An 18,643-nucleotide genomic window follows, 5' to 3' on the forward strand; every position below is an offset into this window, starting at 1 on the left:
TGTGCAAGGTGTGGGGGCTGGTACAGCTGGAGTATCTTTGGGAGATGCTCCATTGCAGCTGCATTTCCTCTGGGTGACAGCTCAACACTGTGACTGTCACCAGGCACAGGAGCACTCTTGTGTCCCTATAACCCTGCTAGGGGCTGTGAGGGGCAGGCAGGCCCTATGGCTGGGGTGATACCAGGCAGCCAAAGAGCTCACAGGGGGCTGAAGTCAGTAGGCTGGGGGTGCAGTGGTGTGCATGGTACCCATGGCTCATGCTGCACTGTGAGAGGGAGCAGGCTGAGAGCTACTGGTGGGCTCCCTCAGCCCCTGTGTGAGCTCCCATCAGCCTCTGTTATCCCTACAACCTGTGTGTTATCCCTACAACCTGTGTGTGTGTATCCCTACACCCCTGTGTGTGTTATCCCTACAACCTGTGTGTGTGTATCCCTACACCCCTGTGTGTGTTATCCCTACAACCTGTGTGTGTTATCCCTACACCCCTGTGTGTGTATCCCTACAACCTGTGTGTGTTATCCCTACAACCTGTGTATGTTATCCCTACAACCTGTGTGTGTTATCCCTACAACCCTGAGTGTGTTATCCCTACAACCCTGTGTGTGTTATCCCTACACCCCTGAGTGTGTTATCCCTACACCCCTGCGTGTGTTATCCCTACACCCCTGTGTGTGTGTTATCCCTACACCCCTGTGTGTGTATCCCTACAACCTGTGTGTGTTATCCCTACACCCCTGTGTGTGTATCCCTACAACCTGTGTGTGTGTATCCCTACAACCTGTGTGTGTTATCCCTACAACCTGTGTGTGTATCCCTACAACCTGTGTGTGTTATCCCTACAACCTGTGTGTGTATCCCTACAACCTTGAGTGTGTTATCCCTACACCCCTGTGTGTGTGTGTATCCCTACACCCCTGTGTGTGTATCCCTACAACCTGTGTGTGTTATCCCTACAACCTGTGTGTGTATCCCTACACCCCTGTGCTTCCCATAACCTGTCTATGCTTCCTACTACTCCTGTGTGCCCATACAGCCCTGTTGTGCCCCATACAGCCCTGCTGTGCCCATACAGCCCTGCTGTGACCCATACAGCCCTGCTGTGCCCCACAGAGCCCTGCTGTGCCCCATACAGCCCTGCTGTGCCCATACAGCCCTGCTGTGCCCCATACAGCCCTGCTGTGCCCCATACAGCCCTGCTGTGCCCATACAGCCCTGCTGTGCCCATAGAGCCCTGCTGTGCCCCACAGAGCCCTGCTGTGCCCATACAGCCCTGCTGTGCCCCATACAGCCCTGCTGTGCCCCATACAGCCCTGCTGTGCCCCATACAGCCCTGCTGTGCCCATAGAGCCCTGCTGTGCCCCACAGAGCCCTGCTGTGCCCATGCAGCCCTGCTGTGCCCCACAGAGCCCTGCTGTGCCCATACAGCCCTGCTGTGCCCAGAGCCCTGCTGTGCCCCATAGAGTCCTGCTGTGCCCCACAGAGCCCTGCTGTGCCCATACAGCCCTGCTGTGCCCATACAGCCCTGCTGTGCCCCATACAGCCCTGCTGTGCCCATACAGCCCTGCTGTGCCCCATACAGCCCTGCTGTGCCCATGCAGCCCTGCTGTGGCCCATACAGCCCTGCTGTGCCCATACAGTCACCATGCAGGCTCTCTACAACCATGTATGGCATTCCTACAACCACATGTAGAGTTCTTACAACTGTGTTTGGAGTTCCTACAGCCATGTGCAGAGTCCTTACAACTGTGTTTGGAGTTCCTACAGCCATGTGCAGAGTCCTTACAACCATGTGTGGCATTCCTACAAGCACGTATGGAGTTCCTGCAGTGTGTGCTCTCTGCAGTGTGTGCTCTCTGCAATGTGTGCTCTCTGCAGCTCCCTGTAACCTTTCGTGTGCCCTGGAACCTTCTGCCTGCTTCAAGCTCCTGTATTTAGATTCCTCCAGCCCTCGTGTACTCCACACATTCCGTGTGTTCTCCCAGCAGTTGCTATGCGTGTTCCCTGTACCCAGGCTCTACTCCCTGGAGCACCAGCTGTGCTCCCTGCAATCCTGAGTGTTATCCCTACCAAGGATCTCTCTGGTTTTCCAATCTCCTTCAGCCTTTCTCTTTGTGTCTCAGCTTTGGCCACAATGGTGGGATGGGAGCATGTCCAGGGAAGGAAATTGAATGAGAAAGGGACTGGAGCACCAGGAGCAGCTGAGGGAGCTGGGAAAGGGGCTCAGCCTGGAGAAAAGGAGGCCCAGTGGGGACCTTCTCATGCTGCACAACTCCTGATAGGAGGGGACACCTGGGGGAGGTCAGGCTCTGCTCCCAGAGAATGTTTCCTCTTCCCAGGAGTAGATGAAATGGCCTCAAACTGCTCTGGGGAAAATTCAGGTTGGATATTGGAAAAAATTCCTTCATGATAAGGGTGATCATGCATTGGTACAGGCTACCCAGGGCAGTGATGGAGTCACCACCCCTGGAAGTGTTGAAAAACGGTGTGGATGTGGCACCTGGGGACATGGGTTAGTGGTGAACATGGCAGATCTGGGTTGACTGTTAAACTCTATGATCTTAGAGGGTTTTTCCAACCTGAACAATTCCATAATTCTATCTCCTAGTACCTTTTCAAGGTTTAGGATGAGGAGAAACAAGGTCTGTCCATCTTGTGGAAGTCAGTGGGTGCCAGTTTTAGGGACTGCTGTGGGTGGGTGCTGGGCACCACTCGGCTTCCTGACAGTGGCACGAGGGATGGTGTCCATGAGGGACATGGCCACAGCTCACAGGGGGTGCTGGGGTGTCCTGCAGTGCATGGTGGTGTGGGGGGACCTCCTGGCCATGGGGCACAGTGTGGGGACAGCACATTGGTGGCTGTGTCTCTGTGCTGGCTGGGGGTGAGGGTATCAGTGTTGAGGGTGACACTGTTGTTGGTGACAGTGTCTCTGACAAGGCAGGATGTGCCCCTGGAGGAGGTGACCCAGTGATCCCATGTGCTCTGCTGCACGTGAAGCCCAGAAGATCAGCAGTTCATATTTCTGTACTGAGCAGGGAGCTGACATTAATGAACAGCTAATTAACATCACAGGGCTTGATGGTTGCAGTGTCAGCGTCCCTAATTAGTCTCGCACTAATCTACTTTAATTAACTGTCCCTGTCGTGGTTTTAATTTAATTTTCAGCTCTAGACCAGCGAGAGCAGTCCTGGGAGCATCTGGGTTCCAGTACCATGGCACTGCTTGTGCTGGGATGGACTGGAGGGCAGTGGTGGCCAGCACAGGGGCCCTGCTGTGCTCTGTGTGCTGCTGCTTGCCGGGATGAGCAGTGCCCAGGGCATAGCCCCAGCCCAGCGTGTGCCCCCCAGACAGGCTGTGTGGGCTGGCCCAGGGCCCGTGGGCAGGCTCAGGGACACACCATGAGCTGCCTGCAGCCCTCTCCTGCTGCTGGTTTGTGCATGCAGCCTGTTCCATGGTGTGTCCCGGCTCTGGGGCACAGGGAGAGGCAGGGGTTCCCTGGAACAGCTGTGCCTGCTTGGATTTGCTTCTCATTGCCTGGAGGGACCAGTCAGAGAATCACAGAGTGGTTTGGGTTGGAAGGGACCTTAAAGCCCATCCCATTCCATTCCCTGCCATGGGCAGGGACACCTTCCTGATCTAAACCTCGTTTGAATACATCCAGGGAAGGTGAATCCACCACTGCCCAGGGCAGCCTGGTCCAATACCCTTTCCGTGAAGGAATTTTTCCCAATCTCCAATCGAAGCCTTCCTTGGCATGACTTGATGCCATTTCCTCTTGTCCCATCACTTGTTACTGGGAGAAGAGTCCCACCCCTACCTTCCAACCACCTCCTTACAAGCAGTTGTTGAGAACAGTGAGGTGCTCCCCTAGTAATAAGGCAATTCCTTGTTCACATCCCTGCACTGCAGCACGTTCTTGCTGGGATGAAGGATGAGGATGTGTCAGGTTGGGGAGTTTCAGGGGTTTGCACTCTGCTGGTGAGGATTACAGCAGGAGAGGGCTGGGATATGCATCCCATGCTCCAGCTTGGCTCTGCTCTCCTCTCTCTGCTCCAGTCCCACATCCTTCATCAATCAGAGCTCAAATCTTCCCAAACAGGAGTGTCTCCCCACGGGACCTTCTCAGGGCTGGGTTAATCTGTACGAGCAAGTGGGGCCTTGCAAACGGGAGCTGGCGCTTGGCACTGTCCCAGGGAGCTGTGCAGTGCTGGGCTGGGCTTGCCCATCTGGATTAGTGGGGCTCTGCCATCTGTCCTGCTCCCAGCTCTGCCTGGAACTGCTCCAGGAGCCTTGTGCTTTGAAGAAAACCCTTCTCCAACCACAGCCCCTTTTCCAAATATCCCAGCTGCTTCCCACCGAGGCAGCGTGGATGCCTTCCCCTTCTCCTCTGCAGACAGAGGAAATCCTGGTGTCAGCCCCAGACGTGCCATGGGCTCTGGGAGTGGCTAACCTTGGGGAAGGGCAGTGAAGGTCCCTGCAGAGTGACTGCTGGGACCCCTCTTAGCCAAGTGAGCTTGATGCTTGGGCAGTCTGGGGATTAAGAGGCCCAAGTCTCTCTGTGTTTTCACACGGCTGCAGAGGGAATTGTTGGTTGTGCCACGCTGCCTGTGCAAGTTCTCACATCACATCCAGGACTGACCCAAGGTGCTGGGCACTCTCTGCCTTCAAAGGATCCCAGAATGGTTTGGGTAGAAAAGGACCTTAAAGCCCATCTCATTCAAACCCCTACCATGGGCAGGGACACCTTCCACTGTCCCAAGTTGCTCCAAGCCCCATCCAGCCTGGTCTTGGGCACTGCCAGGGATCCAGGGGCAGCCCCAGCTGCTCTGGGCAGACTGTGCCAGGGCCTCCCCACCTTCCCAGGGACCAATTCCTTCCCTCTATTCCATCCCTTCCTGCCCTCTGACAGTGGGAAGCCATTCCCTGTGTCCTGTTCCTCCATCCATTGTCCCCAGTCCCTCTCCAGCTCTCCTGGGGTCCCTTTAGGCACTGGAAGGGGCTCTAAGGTCTCCCCAGAGCCTTCTCTTTTCCAGGTGAACCCCCCCAGCTCTCTCAGCCTGGCTCCAGCCTTTGGATTTATTCCAGAAGCTCCACATCCTTCCTGTGCTGGGGACTCCAGGGCTGGAGGCAGCATTTAGTGGGGGTCTCACCAGAGCAGAGTAGAGGGTCCTCTCCATCTGAGATCCATTGCTCAGCTCCATGTAGGGCTCTCACACTCAGCGTGGTGTCTGCAGCTCCCTTGCTGTTTCCCACCCTGCTTTCTCTGTGACACACAATGCCAAGCACCACGTTGTGCAGATTGTGACTGGGAGGATGCTCCGAGTGTCTGAGTCCCCTCTGAGCCAAGCAACACCAAGAAAATCTATCAGGGGACTTTACTTCATGTCACTTGTTGTACTTTTCACCCCTGGCCAGGAGAGCTCAGCACTCCTTGGCCAGGAGAGCTGAGCACTCTTGCCCTTGGAGCTCCTTTGGCATGGGATGATCTATGATCCATGTGTCTGCCTCCCCACAGTGGCCTCACAAGGCCGGATTTCATCAACACCAGCAGCCGAACACAGAGTTTCCTTGGCTGAGCCTTAAAGCTCTTGGGTCCCAGTTATCTAATCCTGCTCTGGGAGCCCATAGCTGATATTCCTCCTACTTAGGAAGGAATGGAAAATTTTAGGGAAGTGTTGGTTATGAAAGAATCCCTCTCTATGCATACTCTACATGATTAAATATCCCTTCCCTTCTGTGGCACAGTGGATGATTTTCCCATATTTTGGGGACAGGCCTATCTCTTGACTGTGGCTTCATTTTTCTTGTGTTCTTGATTTCCGTCTTGTTGCTGTTAATCTTAAGGGCCCTGTTCTTTCCACTGCTTTTACCAACTGCTGTATTTTCTGCTGACTAATTTAAAGCCACTGCTACCAGTTCATGACTTTTTAAGATGCACTTTTACTGCTTCACTGTCATTTTTGGTTCAGAATTAATTTTTATTGTAAAAATATGAATTGCCTTTTTCCTGGGGGCAGCAGCAACTTTATTTGAGGCTATTTTGGTTATTATTCACAGTGGTTCATTTGTACTCTCTGTCCTTGATGGCCTTGTTGGCATCTCTGGGAACCTGTTCCGTGCTCATGCCGGGGCTGGCAGCCAGCCCTCGAGCGCAGTGGGAGAGCCCTGGAAACCTGGGAAGCAGGGAAGACCCTGATTTACAGAGAGGTACTTCTAAATGCACAGAGGCAGGGGCTACTTCAACCTTCACACAGCTGACACTAGCCAGCATCTCCCAACCTTCTCTTTAAGTGACCTCACATCTTTTCCAGCTCAAGTTCCTTGCACTGCCTTCCAGTGGGAGTAGAAAAGTCTGGGGGTTTGGAAGTATGAAATCTGGTGGAAGAAAGCTTTCAGATGTGGAAGGTGCATTTTGATGGATGTAGGCAAAACCCACCCAAATAATGGAAATTATGGGCTGTTGAAAATTGCCTCTTCCCATCTGTTTTCTGGCATGCTTGGCTCTCAGATCCCTCCATTAAGCACTGCTCCTGATGGATTTAGAGAGATAATTATTTGCTGATGTTTTTCCCTCATCAGAGCATCCTTTTAGAGAAAGTTATCAGTGGAATGGGGGCCTGGGGACCGAGGGCTCAGCCTCCTCCCTCTGATGTTGATCCCTCACAGCCCTCAGTGCTGCACGAGCACTACAGCCCAATGACACATGGAGTGCACAGGGAATGTAGACAGTGGGAATTGCTCCTGGGTGTTTGTTCAGCCATGAATTGTGGCAGTCATTACACTCATGCAACACAGGGAGGCTTTATAAAAGATTTCCTAGGAAATAATGTCTAAAATCCCTAATTTAGCTTTCCTTACATGCACGTCCCTGGCACAGGGTGATTTTGACATGGCCACACTGGTGGTTCTCATGTGCAGGATGGCTCAGGCTGCTCTTTGGGAAGAGTTGCAGTTGACAGTGGTTTTCTCACACTGCATTGTACAACCCCACATTGTTTTTCCTGTTTTCTGTCAAAAAATCATGTGCTGATTACAGCGATTTGTCTTCTTTCCATGGATTTCCTTGGTCAAGGGGTTAGAGCACAAGTCTCATGAGGAGAGGCTGAGGGAGCTGGCAGGGCTCAACCTGGAGAAAAGGAGGCTCAAAGGGGACCTTCTCACTCTGCACAGCTCCCTGACAGGAGGGGGCATCCAGGTAAGGACTGGGCTCTGCTCCCACGGAATGAGGGACAGGGCAAGGGGAAATGGCCTCAAGCTGTGTGCCAGGGGAGGTTTACATTGGATACTAGGGAAAAATTCTTCACAGAAAGGATGATCAGACATTGGCACAGGCTGCCCAGGGTAGTGGTAGAATCACCAATCCCTGAAATTGTTCAGTGAATCTGTGGATGTGGCACTTGGTGGCGGCCCTGGCGGTGCTGGGTTGACACTTGGACTCGAGGATCTCAGAAGGCTTTTCCAGCCCTAATGATCCCAGCCATGAGGGGCCTGTTTCAGTGGAGCCCCAGCTCTCTTAGCAGATCGGGTGCCTGCAGACACAGCGATTTTGGGTAATCCTTGCAGTTCACTTTGCAAGAACAAACACAGTGTTCCAATTTCGGCTCACTGCCGGATGGAGCTGCTGCAGCTCAGGTTGCTGGGGAAGCCCTGAAAACGTCTGAGCACCAGAAGTGTGGCTGTTGGGACGTGAGGGAATCCAAGGTGGCAGGGCCAGATGGAGTTGTGGAGCAGAGCTGGAGTTGCAGGCTGGCACTGCAGTCCCTGAGCCGTGGTGACGACAGCACCGAGGGGCTCTGCTGTGGGGAAGGGACCTCTCTTCAACTGGGATTGCTTTAGCAAAGGGAAAAGGGAATTTTTTCCCAGTCTGCTCCTACAAACAATTCCTGGACCTTGAGAAGTGGAAGCTCAATTGGTTGTAGGCAGCTGGAGTGACAGAAAAGCAGCTCAGTTCCCAGGGGGTGGCTGTGACCATCTCTGAGGATGTGGATCCCTGTGCTTCTGGTCCTCCTTCCAGTGTTTGACCTCCCTCATGGTGAAAAACATTCTTGTGTCAGGCTGGAATTTTCCATGTGCCAGCTAGAGTCTTGCCCTCCTTCTGAGGTCTGGCTCCACCTTCCTTCCACCCTGCAGGCAGCAGCAAGGTCTCTCCTTTGCCTTCTCTTTTCCAGGCTCCATCCTCAGCCTCTCCTTGCCCACCATGAACTCCAGCATCCTGGTGGCCTTTCCTGGAGTCCTTTCTTGTACTGGGGAGCCCAAACTGGAACAGCTCTTCATTGCCAGTGCACTTGGAAGCTTTTTTGGAGGATGGCTGATTCTCCTTGGGTTTTGCCTTTCAAAGGCCTCCTTCAGAGCATTTTGGGAAGCACAGGTGGATAGTGTTTGCTGTTCCCAGGCCGTGCTGCCTCCACACAGCTTCTCTACTCACTGCAGGCCAGGAAGGAAAGGTTCTGTGCAGCTCCCCCAGTGACTTAACCCACCATAATGCCCATTTTTAATCACTCTTCTGCCAGTTCCACTCAGCACCGAGGGCTGACACAGAGCAGTGTTGTCATCTGGAAAGTGGCTGCTGGCACCAAACCAACTGGCACTTTGAACTTGTCCCAACTGGGTGCTAAGGAGCATTAAAGTGTGATGATTAAACATGTCCACTTCCATTCCAAGGGTTCCTGGCCATCCCCAGCTCCACCTGGAAAAGCTGTTGTGCCCTGGGGAGGGCACTGCTGGAGATGGGGAGGGGAGCATGGGGTGGGAGGGCTGCTGGTGCTGGGGGAAGCCAAGGCAGAGCAGTTTGGGAATAGTGCCATTGGCTGCACGCTGGAGTGGGACTGCTGGGTCAGGTGGGGATTCCTTCAGAGACCCCCATCTCAGGCTCTGAAACTGCTCCTCCAACGTCTGAGACAAGGGAGTGAAGACGAGACAGGTACAAACATTGAGCAGCCCCAGATGTACTTGGAGTACCTGGAGGGGGAGGAACAAATGTGTCCCGGGTCTGGTCCTGGCTCTGCTCACATCTGGGAGTGTGCAGACACTGCCTGGTCTGTGTCTGCTCTGGTGCCCCCGGTCTGGGTCTGGTCCTGGGCGCTCTGTGCCTGTCCCCTGCAGCCCCACAGTGCCAGGCTGTGCCTCCAGATTGGCATCAGGACCAAGAGGGCTGGGGACACTTGAAGGGCTCTTGTCCAGGAAAAGCTCCCTTTTTGCTTTCCTGTTTCCTTTAGGATTAAAATCGTTCTCCTTGGGCTGGAAACATGGAATGTTAGTCAAGTTTACGAGGGCTTTTAGAGAGGCTTTTAGAAAGAACATCCTATCCCTTCTTTTATAGGGCTGAGATAAGATTATCTTTGTTTTAACACCAATTAAAGCAGGAAGGGTTTATAGGATTAGGGGTTTTCCATCAGTGCAACTTTGATGTCACCACTTGCCTGCTTGGTTTGTTCCTTTCCCTGCATTAAATCCTTGGGAAGTGTTCCTGTGATGGTTAACATCGCCTCCCTCCCGAGGCACAGCTCTCCCAGGCAGAAGCTTTGGGAAACAATTAAACAAGACCAAACAAAGTAACAAAACATGAAGATCCTAAATCCTTCGGGGGACCTCTTGGAGAAAGCTGGCTCAGAATAGTGACTGCGTGAGTCTGCAGTGCTTCAGTTTTTACATCAAGAGCAAAGGGATGTGCTGCTGGCCTGAGCTGCATGTTTAAGAATATAAAATCGTAGACTCCCAGAATGGTTTGGGTTGGAAAGGACCTTAAAGCCCATCCCATTCCACCTCTGCCATGGGCAGGGACACCTTCCACTACCCCATGGTTGCTCCAAGCCCTGTCCAACCTGGCCTTGGACAGGCCTTGCCAGGGATCCAGGGGCAGCTACAGCTTCTCTGGACACCCTGTGCCAGGGCCTCCCCACCTCCCAATATCCTATCTAACCCTGCCCTCTGGCAGTGGAAAGCCATTCCCTGTGTCCTGTCCCTCCATCCCTTGTCCCAAGTCCCTCTCCAGCCCTCCTAAAGGTAATCTCCTGATTACCTTTAGGAGGGCTGGAGAGGGATTACCTAAAGGTAATCTCCTGATTACCTTTAGGCTCTGGAAGGGGCTCTGAGGTCTCCCTGGAGCCTTCTCTTCTCAAGGTGAGCACCCCCAGCTCTCCCAGCCTGGCTCTGGAGGGGCTCCAGCCCTCAGAGCTTCTCTGTCTTTCTCTGGCCTCAGTCCAGCAGCTGCATGTCCTTCCTGTGCTGGGACCCCAGAGATGAAAGCAGTGTCCCAGTACTCCCCTGCTCCATGCAAGTGACCCCAGGGCTCCCAGGCAATGCTGCTGTCCAGCCCCTGGAGCTCTGGTTCATTCTATGTGTGCCAAGCTTCCCAGACAAGGTTTGGAGCTTGACACTGTGCAGGCCCTGGCAGTGTCCTGCTGCCCCCATGCCTGGCACTGGGACTGCTCCTGGGCCAGCATCACCTGGCATTCCTGGGGTGGGGAGTGTCCTGCTTCAGGAGAGCACTGAGCTACTGAGCTTGGCCTTGGAGCAGCTCCATCCTGGGCTGCTCTTCAGGTGTCTGCACGAGCCAGGAGTTTGAAGGCATCTGCTGCCACCAGCACTGTGCTCCTGAGCTCTGAACTCACTCCCTGGTTTCAGCTTCCCACAGAGGCTTCTGGAAGTGTGCAGTGAGCTGAGCCTCTGGGCTGCAGCCACTCCTGGTCTACAGTGGCATGATGGACACACAGATCCACGTCTCCTTGGGATAGAACTGGAGAATCCTGAAATCATTAAGGTTGGAAAAACTCGCTAAGATTGAATCCAATCATTAAGCCAGCACTTTCAGGGCCTCCACTAACCCATGTTCCCAGCTGCCACACTCATGTGTTTTTTGAGCACTTCCAAGAATCGTGACTGCACCACTGCACTGGGCAGACTATGCCAATACCTGACCATACTTTCCATAACAAAATTTTCTTTAATATTCAATCTAAACCTCCTCTGGTACAATTTGAAGCTATTTCCTCTTGGTTTTTTGCTTGTTTCCTGGGAGAGGAGACTGACCCCAAACAGGGACAGGGAAGTCCTCTTCTCCCCTTGTGTGTGGATGGCCCTGACAGGATAAATGCTGGATTATGGTCTTCTCCATCTGTACTCTGAGGATGTTGGCGACATCCCAGTCCCACATGCTCAGGCAGGGATAGAAAACTTTACATTTCTCTTTAAGAACCGTGGCAGGCTGGGGAGGCTGAACCAGGCTGACCCGGCAGGTGTGAAATTCCAGGCGTTTCTCTCTGACAGCGAATCCCATCAGCACTGATGGATGTGCCCTCCCCCCAGCAGGACTGGGGACTCACAGGTGTGTTGCCCACAGGTGTGCTGGGCTCACCAGATGCCTGAACTTGGGAGCAGTGCTGGAAGGGAGGTGACCTTGTGAACCCTGGGAACCTGCAGGGGGGAATTTGCTGGGAAGCCCCTGGTATGAAGCTTCTCCCAGGTGAGAACTCAGCTCTGCTGCTGGAGCACAGCAGTGGGAGAGAGCTGCCAGGGCTGGGTCAGACTGGTCCTGCCCAAGGCTGGGGATGCTCTCAGGAAAGCAGGGAACTGTACCTGCCTGGGTTTGGTGTGTGATGAGCACTATTGGTTTGTCCCATAGTGTCCAAAGGCTGGTTCTTGATCCTTGGCCCTTGGCCTGGGTCTGTGGAGCTTTGGACAAAGGAAGGCCTGGCCAGAGGTCAGGGTGTATTTGGCCCTTGCAAGACCTTCCAATGTGGTCTGTTTTGGGGAGCTCCCAGAGCAGGGCCCTGCCCTGTCCTGTCCTCTCCAAACCTCTGTGACACCCCAGCACTAAGGTCCTGTCACAGCCCCATGCTGTCCCAGCACTGCCCCTCTACCCGGGAACCAAGGGACACAGGAGATGATGCTGAGAACAAGATGTGAGCTCTTAAACCACCATGAGCTGTGGACAGGCAGGGCACACGTGGAAGTCCTTGGCAGGGCACTTTTGAGGGAGCTGTGTCTGAAGGAGCCTGGGATGGAGCTGGGGGCAGCTGAGGTGGCTGGTGGGGAGCATTGTTGCAGGAATTGTTGTGGGGTTTGGGTTGCTGGCACCTCCAGCTGTGAGGCCAGAGCAGCAGTGCCTGTGGGCAGGTGATGGGACCCAGGTGATCTCCTGGAGCTGCTGGTGAGGTGCAGGGTGCCCAGTCAGTGGTGACGAGTCTATAGGCCAGGAGGATGCTTTTGCAGCCTGTGCTGTCTGGCTTCCATTCCCATCCCATGGAGAATGATGAGGTTAAACAGGAACATTTGCATTGGGACCATTCCCTTTATTGACAATTCTGTAATCCACATCATGGAGGTTCCCCTCCAGTTAATCTCATTTAACCCTGTTTTCCCTCCTGTATTTCCCTCCCCTGCTTTCCAAATGCTGTCAGAGCTGTTGGCAGTGACAGCACCTGGCAAAGGCATTAATTGCTTATCTGAGGATGAGGTAACAGTGCAGGCTGCTAATTAAATTTATCCCTAAGGAAACTGGAGGACCCGTGTGGCCCCGGGAAGGGAGAGTGCAGAGAGCTGGCACCTACAGGTCCCAGCTCCTCGCTCTTTCCGAGCTAGCAGCCAGCTCCAGCACCCAAAGGGCTCAGGTGTCACCACCTGCCTCCTCAAGGGCTGACTGACTCCTCTTCCCTGCAGCACTCTGCAGGATGGGGACACCAGGGCAGAATTGGAAGTGATCCAAAGGCAGTGTTGCTGCTTTGGGTTGTCCAAAGGCCACCCTTTCACTAAGAGGACAAACCCCATCAGGTGAGGGACGGGGAACAGGAACAAGCAAAGAAGGGACAAATTTACAAGTGAGACAAGGTGATACCTGTTTGGATGCAGAATTGAAAACAAGGGTCAAGGTGCAAGGGACAGAATGGAGCAGAATATGGGAAAAGTGACAATGTCATTGCAGCACCCACCTCATCTTCCAAACAGGGTATGGTTGATGGAAGGAAAAAGGGGGAAATTCAGAGCTGGTTTGACATAATAGTTCTGCACAGAACATCATAAATGGCTTTAAACTGGAACAGAGTAGATTTAGATGGGATATTGGGAAGGAATTCTTCCCTGTGAGGGTGGGGAGGCCCTGGTACAGGGTGCCCAAAGAAGCTGTGGCTGCTCCATCCCTGTCAGTGTCCAAGGCCAGGTTGGACAGGGCCTGGGGCAGCCTGGGACAGTGGAAGGTAATTGAAGCTGAGATGAGCTTTAAGGTCCCTTTGAACCCAAACTGTCCTGCCATTCCATGATTCCATGAAATACCCCACACACCACAACAGCAGAGAGCCAGAAGTGCTGATCAAGGAGGGTCTGGGGTCTCATGTCCAATGTCCATTTGCACTGGGGGTGCCACCAGTATGAGCTCAAGGCAGCCATGGAATTCTGCTCGACCTACCCCAAAGATGGAACTCTACCACCCTTCTCCCAGGTCAGCACCATCTTTTGGAGAAGTAGCTTTTCATAATGTCCTGTCTGAACTTGTGGTCCTTGTCCTGTGTGGCAGAGTCTGGTGCCTGAGAAGTGTTTGAGCCTATCTTCATCAGGTGCAGTTAGATCCCCCTCTACCCCAGTATCCCCAGTTCCCCCATCCAGCTCTTCCCACCTCTCCTACACCCTGTGCCCCAGGCATGACCTTCTTGGTGACTCTCCACTGGACTCTCCTGCTTCTCCATATCACCCTTGAATTGGGCAACCCCAGCCTAACCATGGCAGCATCCCCAGTGCCTGGCAAGGGAAAGGAAAACACCTCCCCCTGTGTCCTGGCCATGCTCCTCGTGGCTTGGCCCAGGACATTGTTTTCCTCATTCTCCATAAGAGCATATCTGTGGGACTCATTTTATGTGGGGTCAGAGTGGGAGCAGCACTGTGGTGTGGGGCCAAGGCACTCACCTAGGGTTTGTGGGGTGATGAGTGTGCCAGGGGGAGCAGGGAGGGCTGTGGGGCTGGGACCCCAAGAGCATGGAGGAGGAGTCCCAAAAGCATGGAGAGGAACCCTCAAACCCACAGAGGAGGGCAGGAGGCAGGATGTGGCCAAGGGGACCAGCCCTGGCTCCTGCAGCAGCAGGGAAGCTGCAAAGCCAGCCCCCAGCCCCGGCCCCGCAGGGAGAAAGGAGCCAGTGGGGAGATAAGGCTGGGGATTTAAGGCTCCTGGCAGATCCTGACAGCCAGGGCTGCCTGGTTTCCATCAGCCTTTAAAAATGCCTCGCTGGAGTTCAGGGATCCTTGCTGCCAGGAGAAACAGGGCCAGGCAGAGGGGGCGAGACGAATCCTTCCTTCCTCAGAGCCCTCACCATGGGCTGAAGGTGCCATTTAAGAACTTTTATTGCAGGAGGGAGCTGTTTGCTCAGAGCTGTTTCCAGGAGGGGCTTGGGGTGGACTCTGAAGGCCAGGGCAGTTTGGGATGCAGGGGAGCCTGGTGGGAGCCTGGTTGGAGCCTGCCCAGCACTGGATTAATTAAACATTTGCTTAGAGAGAGGCAGTGAGACATGAAGGAAACAGGGAGCCCCTGTGTGGCCCCTCCTGCACATTTGGCCAAAGGCTTTTCCCTGAGCCACAGGATGCCTTTCCCTGCTGAGCTGCCCGGGGACAGGAGGGCTGGAAGCTTGGTGCCAGCAGCAGAGGTGGCCTGGCCTCCCACATCCTGGTGTCGTCCTCTGCAGGGAAGGCAGGATCCTTGTGGGTCTCCTCCAGCGCAGTTTATTCCATGATTCCCAAAGCACGTGCCTTCCCAGGCACCTTTCCATGCCCTGGGAGTGAGTGAGTGGGAAACAAGGACCCCCGGTGCTGCTCAGCATTCCCAGCCTTGCTGGAGAGAGCCACAGCCAGCACTGCAGGCTGCCTCAGAGCCATACCCCAGCGAGGCAGCCATCCATGGACCTGTGCAGCAGCCAGGCAGCTAAAGGTCCCTGTGAGCCCCTGTTAGCATCCCATCCGTGCTGGAGGTGGGGGAAACTGCTGCAGTGATGGGGCCAGAGCCACCGGCACCGAAATCGCCCTCCAGCGATGAAGGATGCTTGGATAAAGTAGAAATTTCTGTGCTTTCACTGTTTCAATTCCCTCTTTCCAAGCAGGAATTTCTAGGGATGTCCTTGCTGCAAGCCTAAGGAAAAGCAGCAATGTCCCAAAACTGCTGTCACCTCCCAGGGCAGAAAACTGGGGTGTCCTCATGACTGTGTCAGGCTGGACATGAGGAAAAGGTTCTTCCTCCAGAGGGTGCTGGGCACTGCCCAGGCTCCCCAGGGAATGGGCACAGCCCTGAGGCTGACAGAGCTCCAGGAGCCTTTGGATACCGCTCTGAGGCACAGGGTGGGACTGTTGGGGTGTCTGCGCAGGGCCAGGAGTGGAACTGATGATCCCTCTGGGTCCCTTCCAGCTCAGGATATTCCATGATTCCGTGATGCTTCCAGTACATGGTGAGAGCATTCCCATGGTTCAGGCAGGAGGGATTTTGGCCCCTGTGTGAAGATTTCACTTTTGATTTGCTGTTAATGTTGGAAATAAGAAATAAAGAAAATCTGTTTTCTCACCCAGGGGAAGACCTGGAGGGAGCAGATCAGATTTGAAGTCAATGTTCATTTATTTTACTTCTGGAGGTTGTCATTACTGGAGAAAAATAAATCAACAATAAAAAAGGACTTTTCATCAAATTTCAAAGATTTTCCTGTCTTTACACATGATTTCAGAACATTTCACTTCGGAGAAGTTCTGATTTTTCCAGGATTGTTTTATCCCATGCAGGACCTGCTGGGGAGGAAGGGACTTGCCAAAACTTTTGGCTGTGTTTTGGTGGCTCATGCAAAGAGTTTCAGTGTTCCAGCTTGGTATTTTTGAGGAACAACCACTGAGCCTCAGTTGTTATCCCTCTCCAGCCATTGACCTGTGTCAGGGCCAATGTGGGGAATGTTTTTATCCCTTGGAGTAGTTACTACACTCCACAGCTTGGGCACTTTTGGGATGTCTCTCTGTGTTGATGCAGAAGAAGCGCTATAAGAAAGTATCTGTTTTTAAAATAAACCTCAGGAAGGTGAAAGAGGCCCCTGTCTGAAACTATCCTTGCTGGAATGACCCTGCATTTTGCCTGGGCTGTCAGATGAGAGCAATTTTTTCTCTTGGTCTTTTGTGAGTCTCAAATATTGGTATTAGTGCAGGAAGCCTGTTATCATGTCCCCATCGCTTCTGGGGAATGCAGAACTGCCCAGCCATCACCACTCCCAACAGCTTAACACCCTCTGAGATGGGCTGGTCCCAAGGGAAGTGGGTCAGGAATGGAATCGAATAGGTGAGGGGTCGATGGAAAGATGCAGGAACATGAGGAGGATCCTATTTTTCAACAGCTCCTTTGACCATAAGAGGAAGGAGGGACAGTGCAAGCAGGAAGGCTGATGGAATTTCTCTGTAGAGCTTTTCTCACTGGAAACTGAGGATAATTCTGGAGGAAAGGAGATGACAACTGAAGAAAAAAAACCAGCCTTCTTTTCTTCCTTTTTTCCCAAATAAGAAATAGCTACTTCTTAGCAATGGCTCTTGCTCACAGCAACCCCAGTGAATGCTTTTTCCAGGCTGTTTTCTGATCTGCCTCACTCCTGGGAGCCTTGGCAGGTGACTCAGGGAGAAGTTTGTTAAACTTGTTTCAGCACAGGAACCACCTGCCTCCCCCAGGCTCTTCAGGCTGTGTAAGAATTCACAGCAACAGAAAGTTACAACAGGAGTAACCACAGAGGAGCGGTCTGAGCCGAGCCTTTCTTGGGGCATTGGTGATCCCTGGGCTTGGAAGGGACTTTCTGATGCTGAAAGCTTTTATCCATGAGTGCTGAATCTGTAAGTGCTGGATCACTGTGTGGTCCAGCCTTCACCGCTGTCTGCTGTAGGCACCACACACCCCCATGTCCCCCTCACCCCCCTGTGGGGCTGGACACACGTGGGGTTGAGTGGCTGCTGCTTATGGAGCATCTTCTTCACCTGTGAGGGCTCAGAGGCTGGAGGGAGAGCCCAGCCCGCTGTTACTGCTCAGCAGAACCAACAATTTGTTTGAGTCATAAAATCATTAAGGTTGGGAATGCCCCTAGGATCATCAACCCAGCACTTCCATGTCCCCAAGTGCCACATTTACAAGTGCTGACATCTGCAAAGTCATGAAGACAAAACTCTGTGGAGAGTTGCAAAAGGACCCTAAGAGACAGCATGACCAGGGAATGAGAAGGCAATTGGAATTCGAAAGACTTGAGGTGATACAAATGGGAGAAAACAACCCCAGGTTATGGAATGGTGGAATCACAGAATGGTTTGGGTTTGGAGGTGCCTGAAAGACCATTTGCCATGGGCAGGGGCATCTTCCAGTAGACCAATTCACACACACCGGCACAGAGATGAGCTAGGACCTGGCCTGATGTCCCTCACAACTCAGATCTTGGGGCTTTCACAGTCGGTGATTAAAAAATAATGTGAGCATTGCTGAAAAAATAAGAGAACAAACTAGTGAATGTTGTTATGCAGTGTGGAGCATGACAGAGATTTGGACAGCTCTAGAGGTTGTGGACAAGGCAGATGGTGATTGAGTGTCCATCAGCAATGGAAATGTGGGCTGGCATCAAGAATGGCAGCTTGGCTTTGAAGCAGAGAGCAGCAGTTTCTTCCTGCAGCGTGTGGTTACCGCACAGGGCTCTTTACGGGTAAAACAGGTGCAGGACATTTGCAGGGAATAAAAAATGAGTGGGTAACATAGTGGAAGAAGCACTCACATGGGGTCTTGAGTGAAGGAGCTGCATCTTAGAAGGGAGTGGGGAAGTGTTGTGGGCAACACATGCACCCAGTTCATGCCCTGCTCCTTGGGTGGTCATGGAATCATGGAATATCCTGACTTGGAAGAGACCCACAGGGATCAAATCCAGCCCTTGGCCCTGCACAGACACCCCAACAATCCCACCCTGGGCATCCCTGGGAGCATTGTCCAAATGCTCCTGGAGCTTTGGCAGCCTCAGGGCCGTGCCCATTCCGTGGGGAGCCTGGGCAATGCCCTGGCACCCTCAGGGGGAAGAACCTTTCCCTGATCTCCAGCCTAAACCCCCCTGACAGTCACTGTTGGGGAGAAGATTCTGGTGTCCATGGTCTGACCTGGTACAGCCACTCACATCTTCTTATGTGGCAGTGGCTAAAAATTCCCTCTGCACTCCTGCAATCCCTGTTCTGCACTCATGGTTGGGGGCTGGGGACAGAGGTGTCAACATGGGGACCCATCTCTGCAGGTGCCTCCTCAGGGCCTTCCAACCAGCTGCTCCTTCTCTACTGTGTTCACCTGCAGTTGTCAGGATTTCCTTTGGAGTCTGCAGAGCCCCAGGGATTGTTTTGGCAGCAGTGCTGGGCTCCAGGCATGCCCCCAGCCCCCTTCTCACTGCTCACCACTGCTCTCTTCTCTTCCAGGCTGCCCCTCGGGAACATTCAAGGCCAGCCAGGGGGATGAAGGGTGTGTCCACTGCCCCATCAACAGCCGGACAACCTCGGAAGGGGCCACAAATTGCGTGTGCCGAAATGGATATTACCGGGCAGACGCCGACCCCGTGGACATGCCATGCACCAGTACGTGGGTCTGGGCAACTGGGAGGGGACCACGTGGTGGGGAAAGGAGATGATCCTCAGTCAAAGCACT

At 53.4% G+C, this 18,643-nt stretch overlaps 1 protein-coding gene across 7 annotated transcripts in view; it reads left to right on the forward strand.

Moving 5' to 3' along the window:
* EPHB2 (EPH receptor B2) overlaps nt 1–18,643 on the forward strand; it is a 152,594-nt gene that overhangs the window by 89,395 nt on the left and 44,556 nt on the right. For all 7 annotated transcript variants that reach the window (XM_068212811.1, XM_068212812.1, XM_068212814.1 and 4 more), the window contains exon 4: nt 18,418–18,573. In XM_068212811.1, coding sequence (XP_068068912.1) covers nt 18,418–18,573 — 156 coding nt within the window. The remainder of the gene's footprint in view (nt 1–18,417; nt 18,574–18,643) is intronic.

This window comes from Anomalospiza imberbis, chromosome 23 (genome assembly GCF_031753505.1).
Source record: "Anomalospiza imberbis isolate Cuckoo-Finch-1a 21T00152 chromosome 23, ASM3175350v1, whole genome shotgun sequence".
Taxonomy (NCBI): Eukaryota; Metazoa; Chordata; class Aves; order Passeriformes; family Viduidae; genus Anomalospiza; species Anomalospiza imberbis.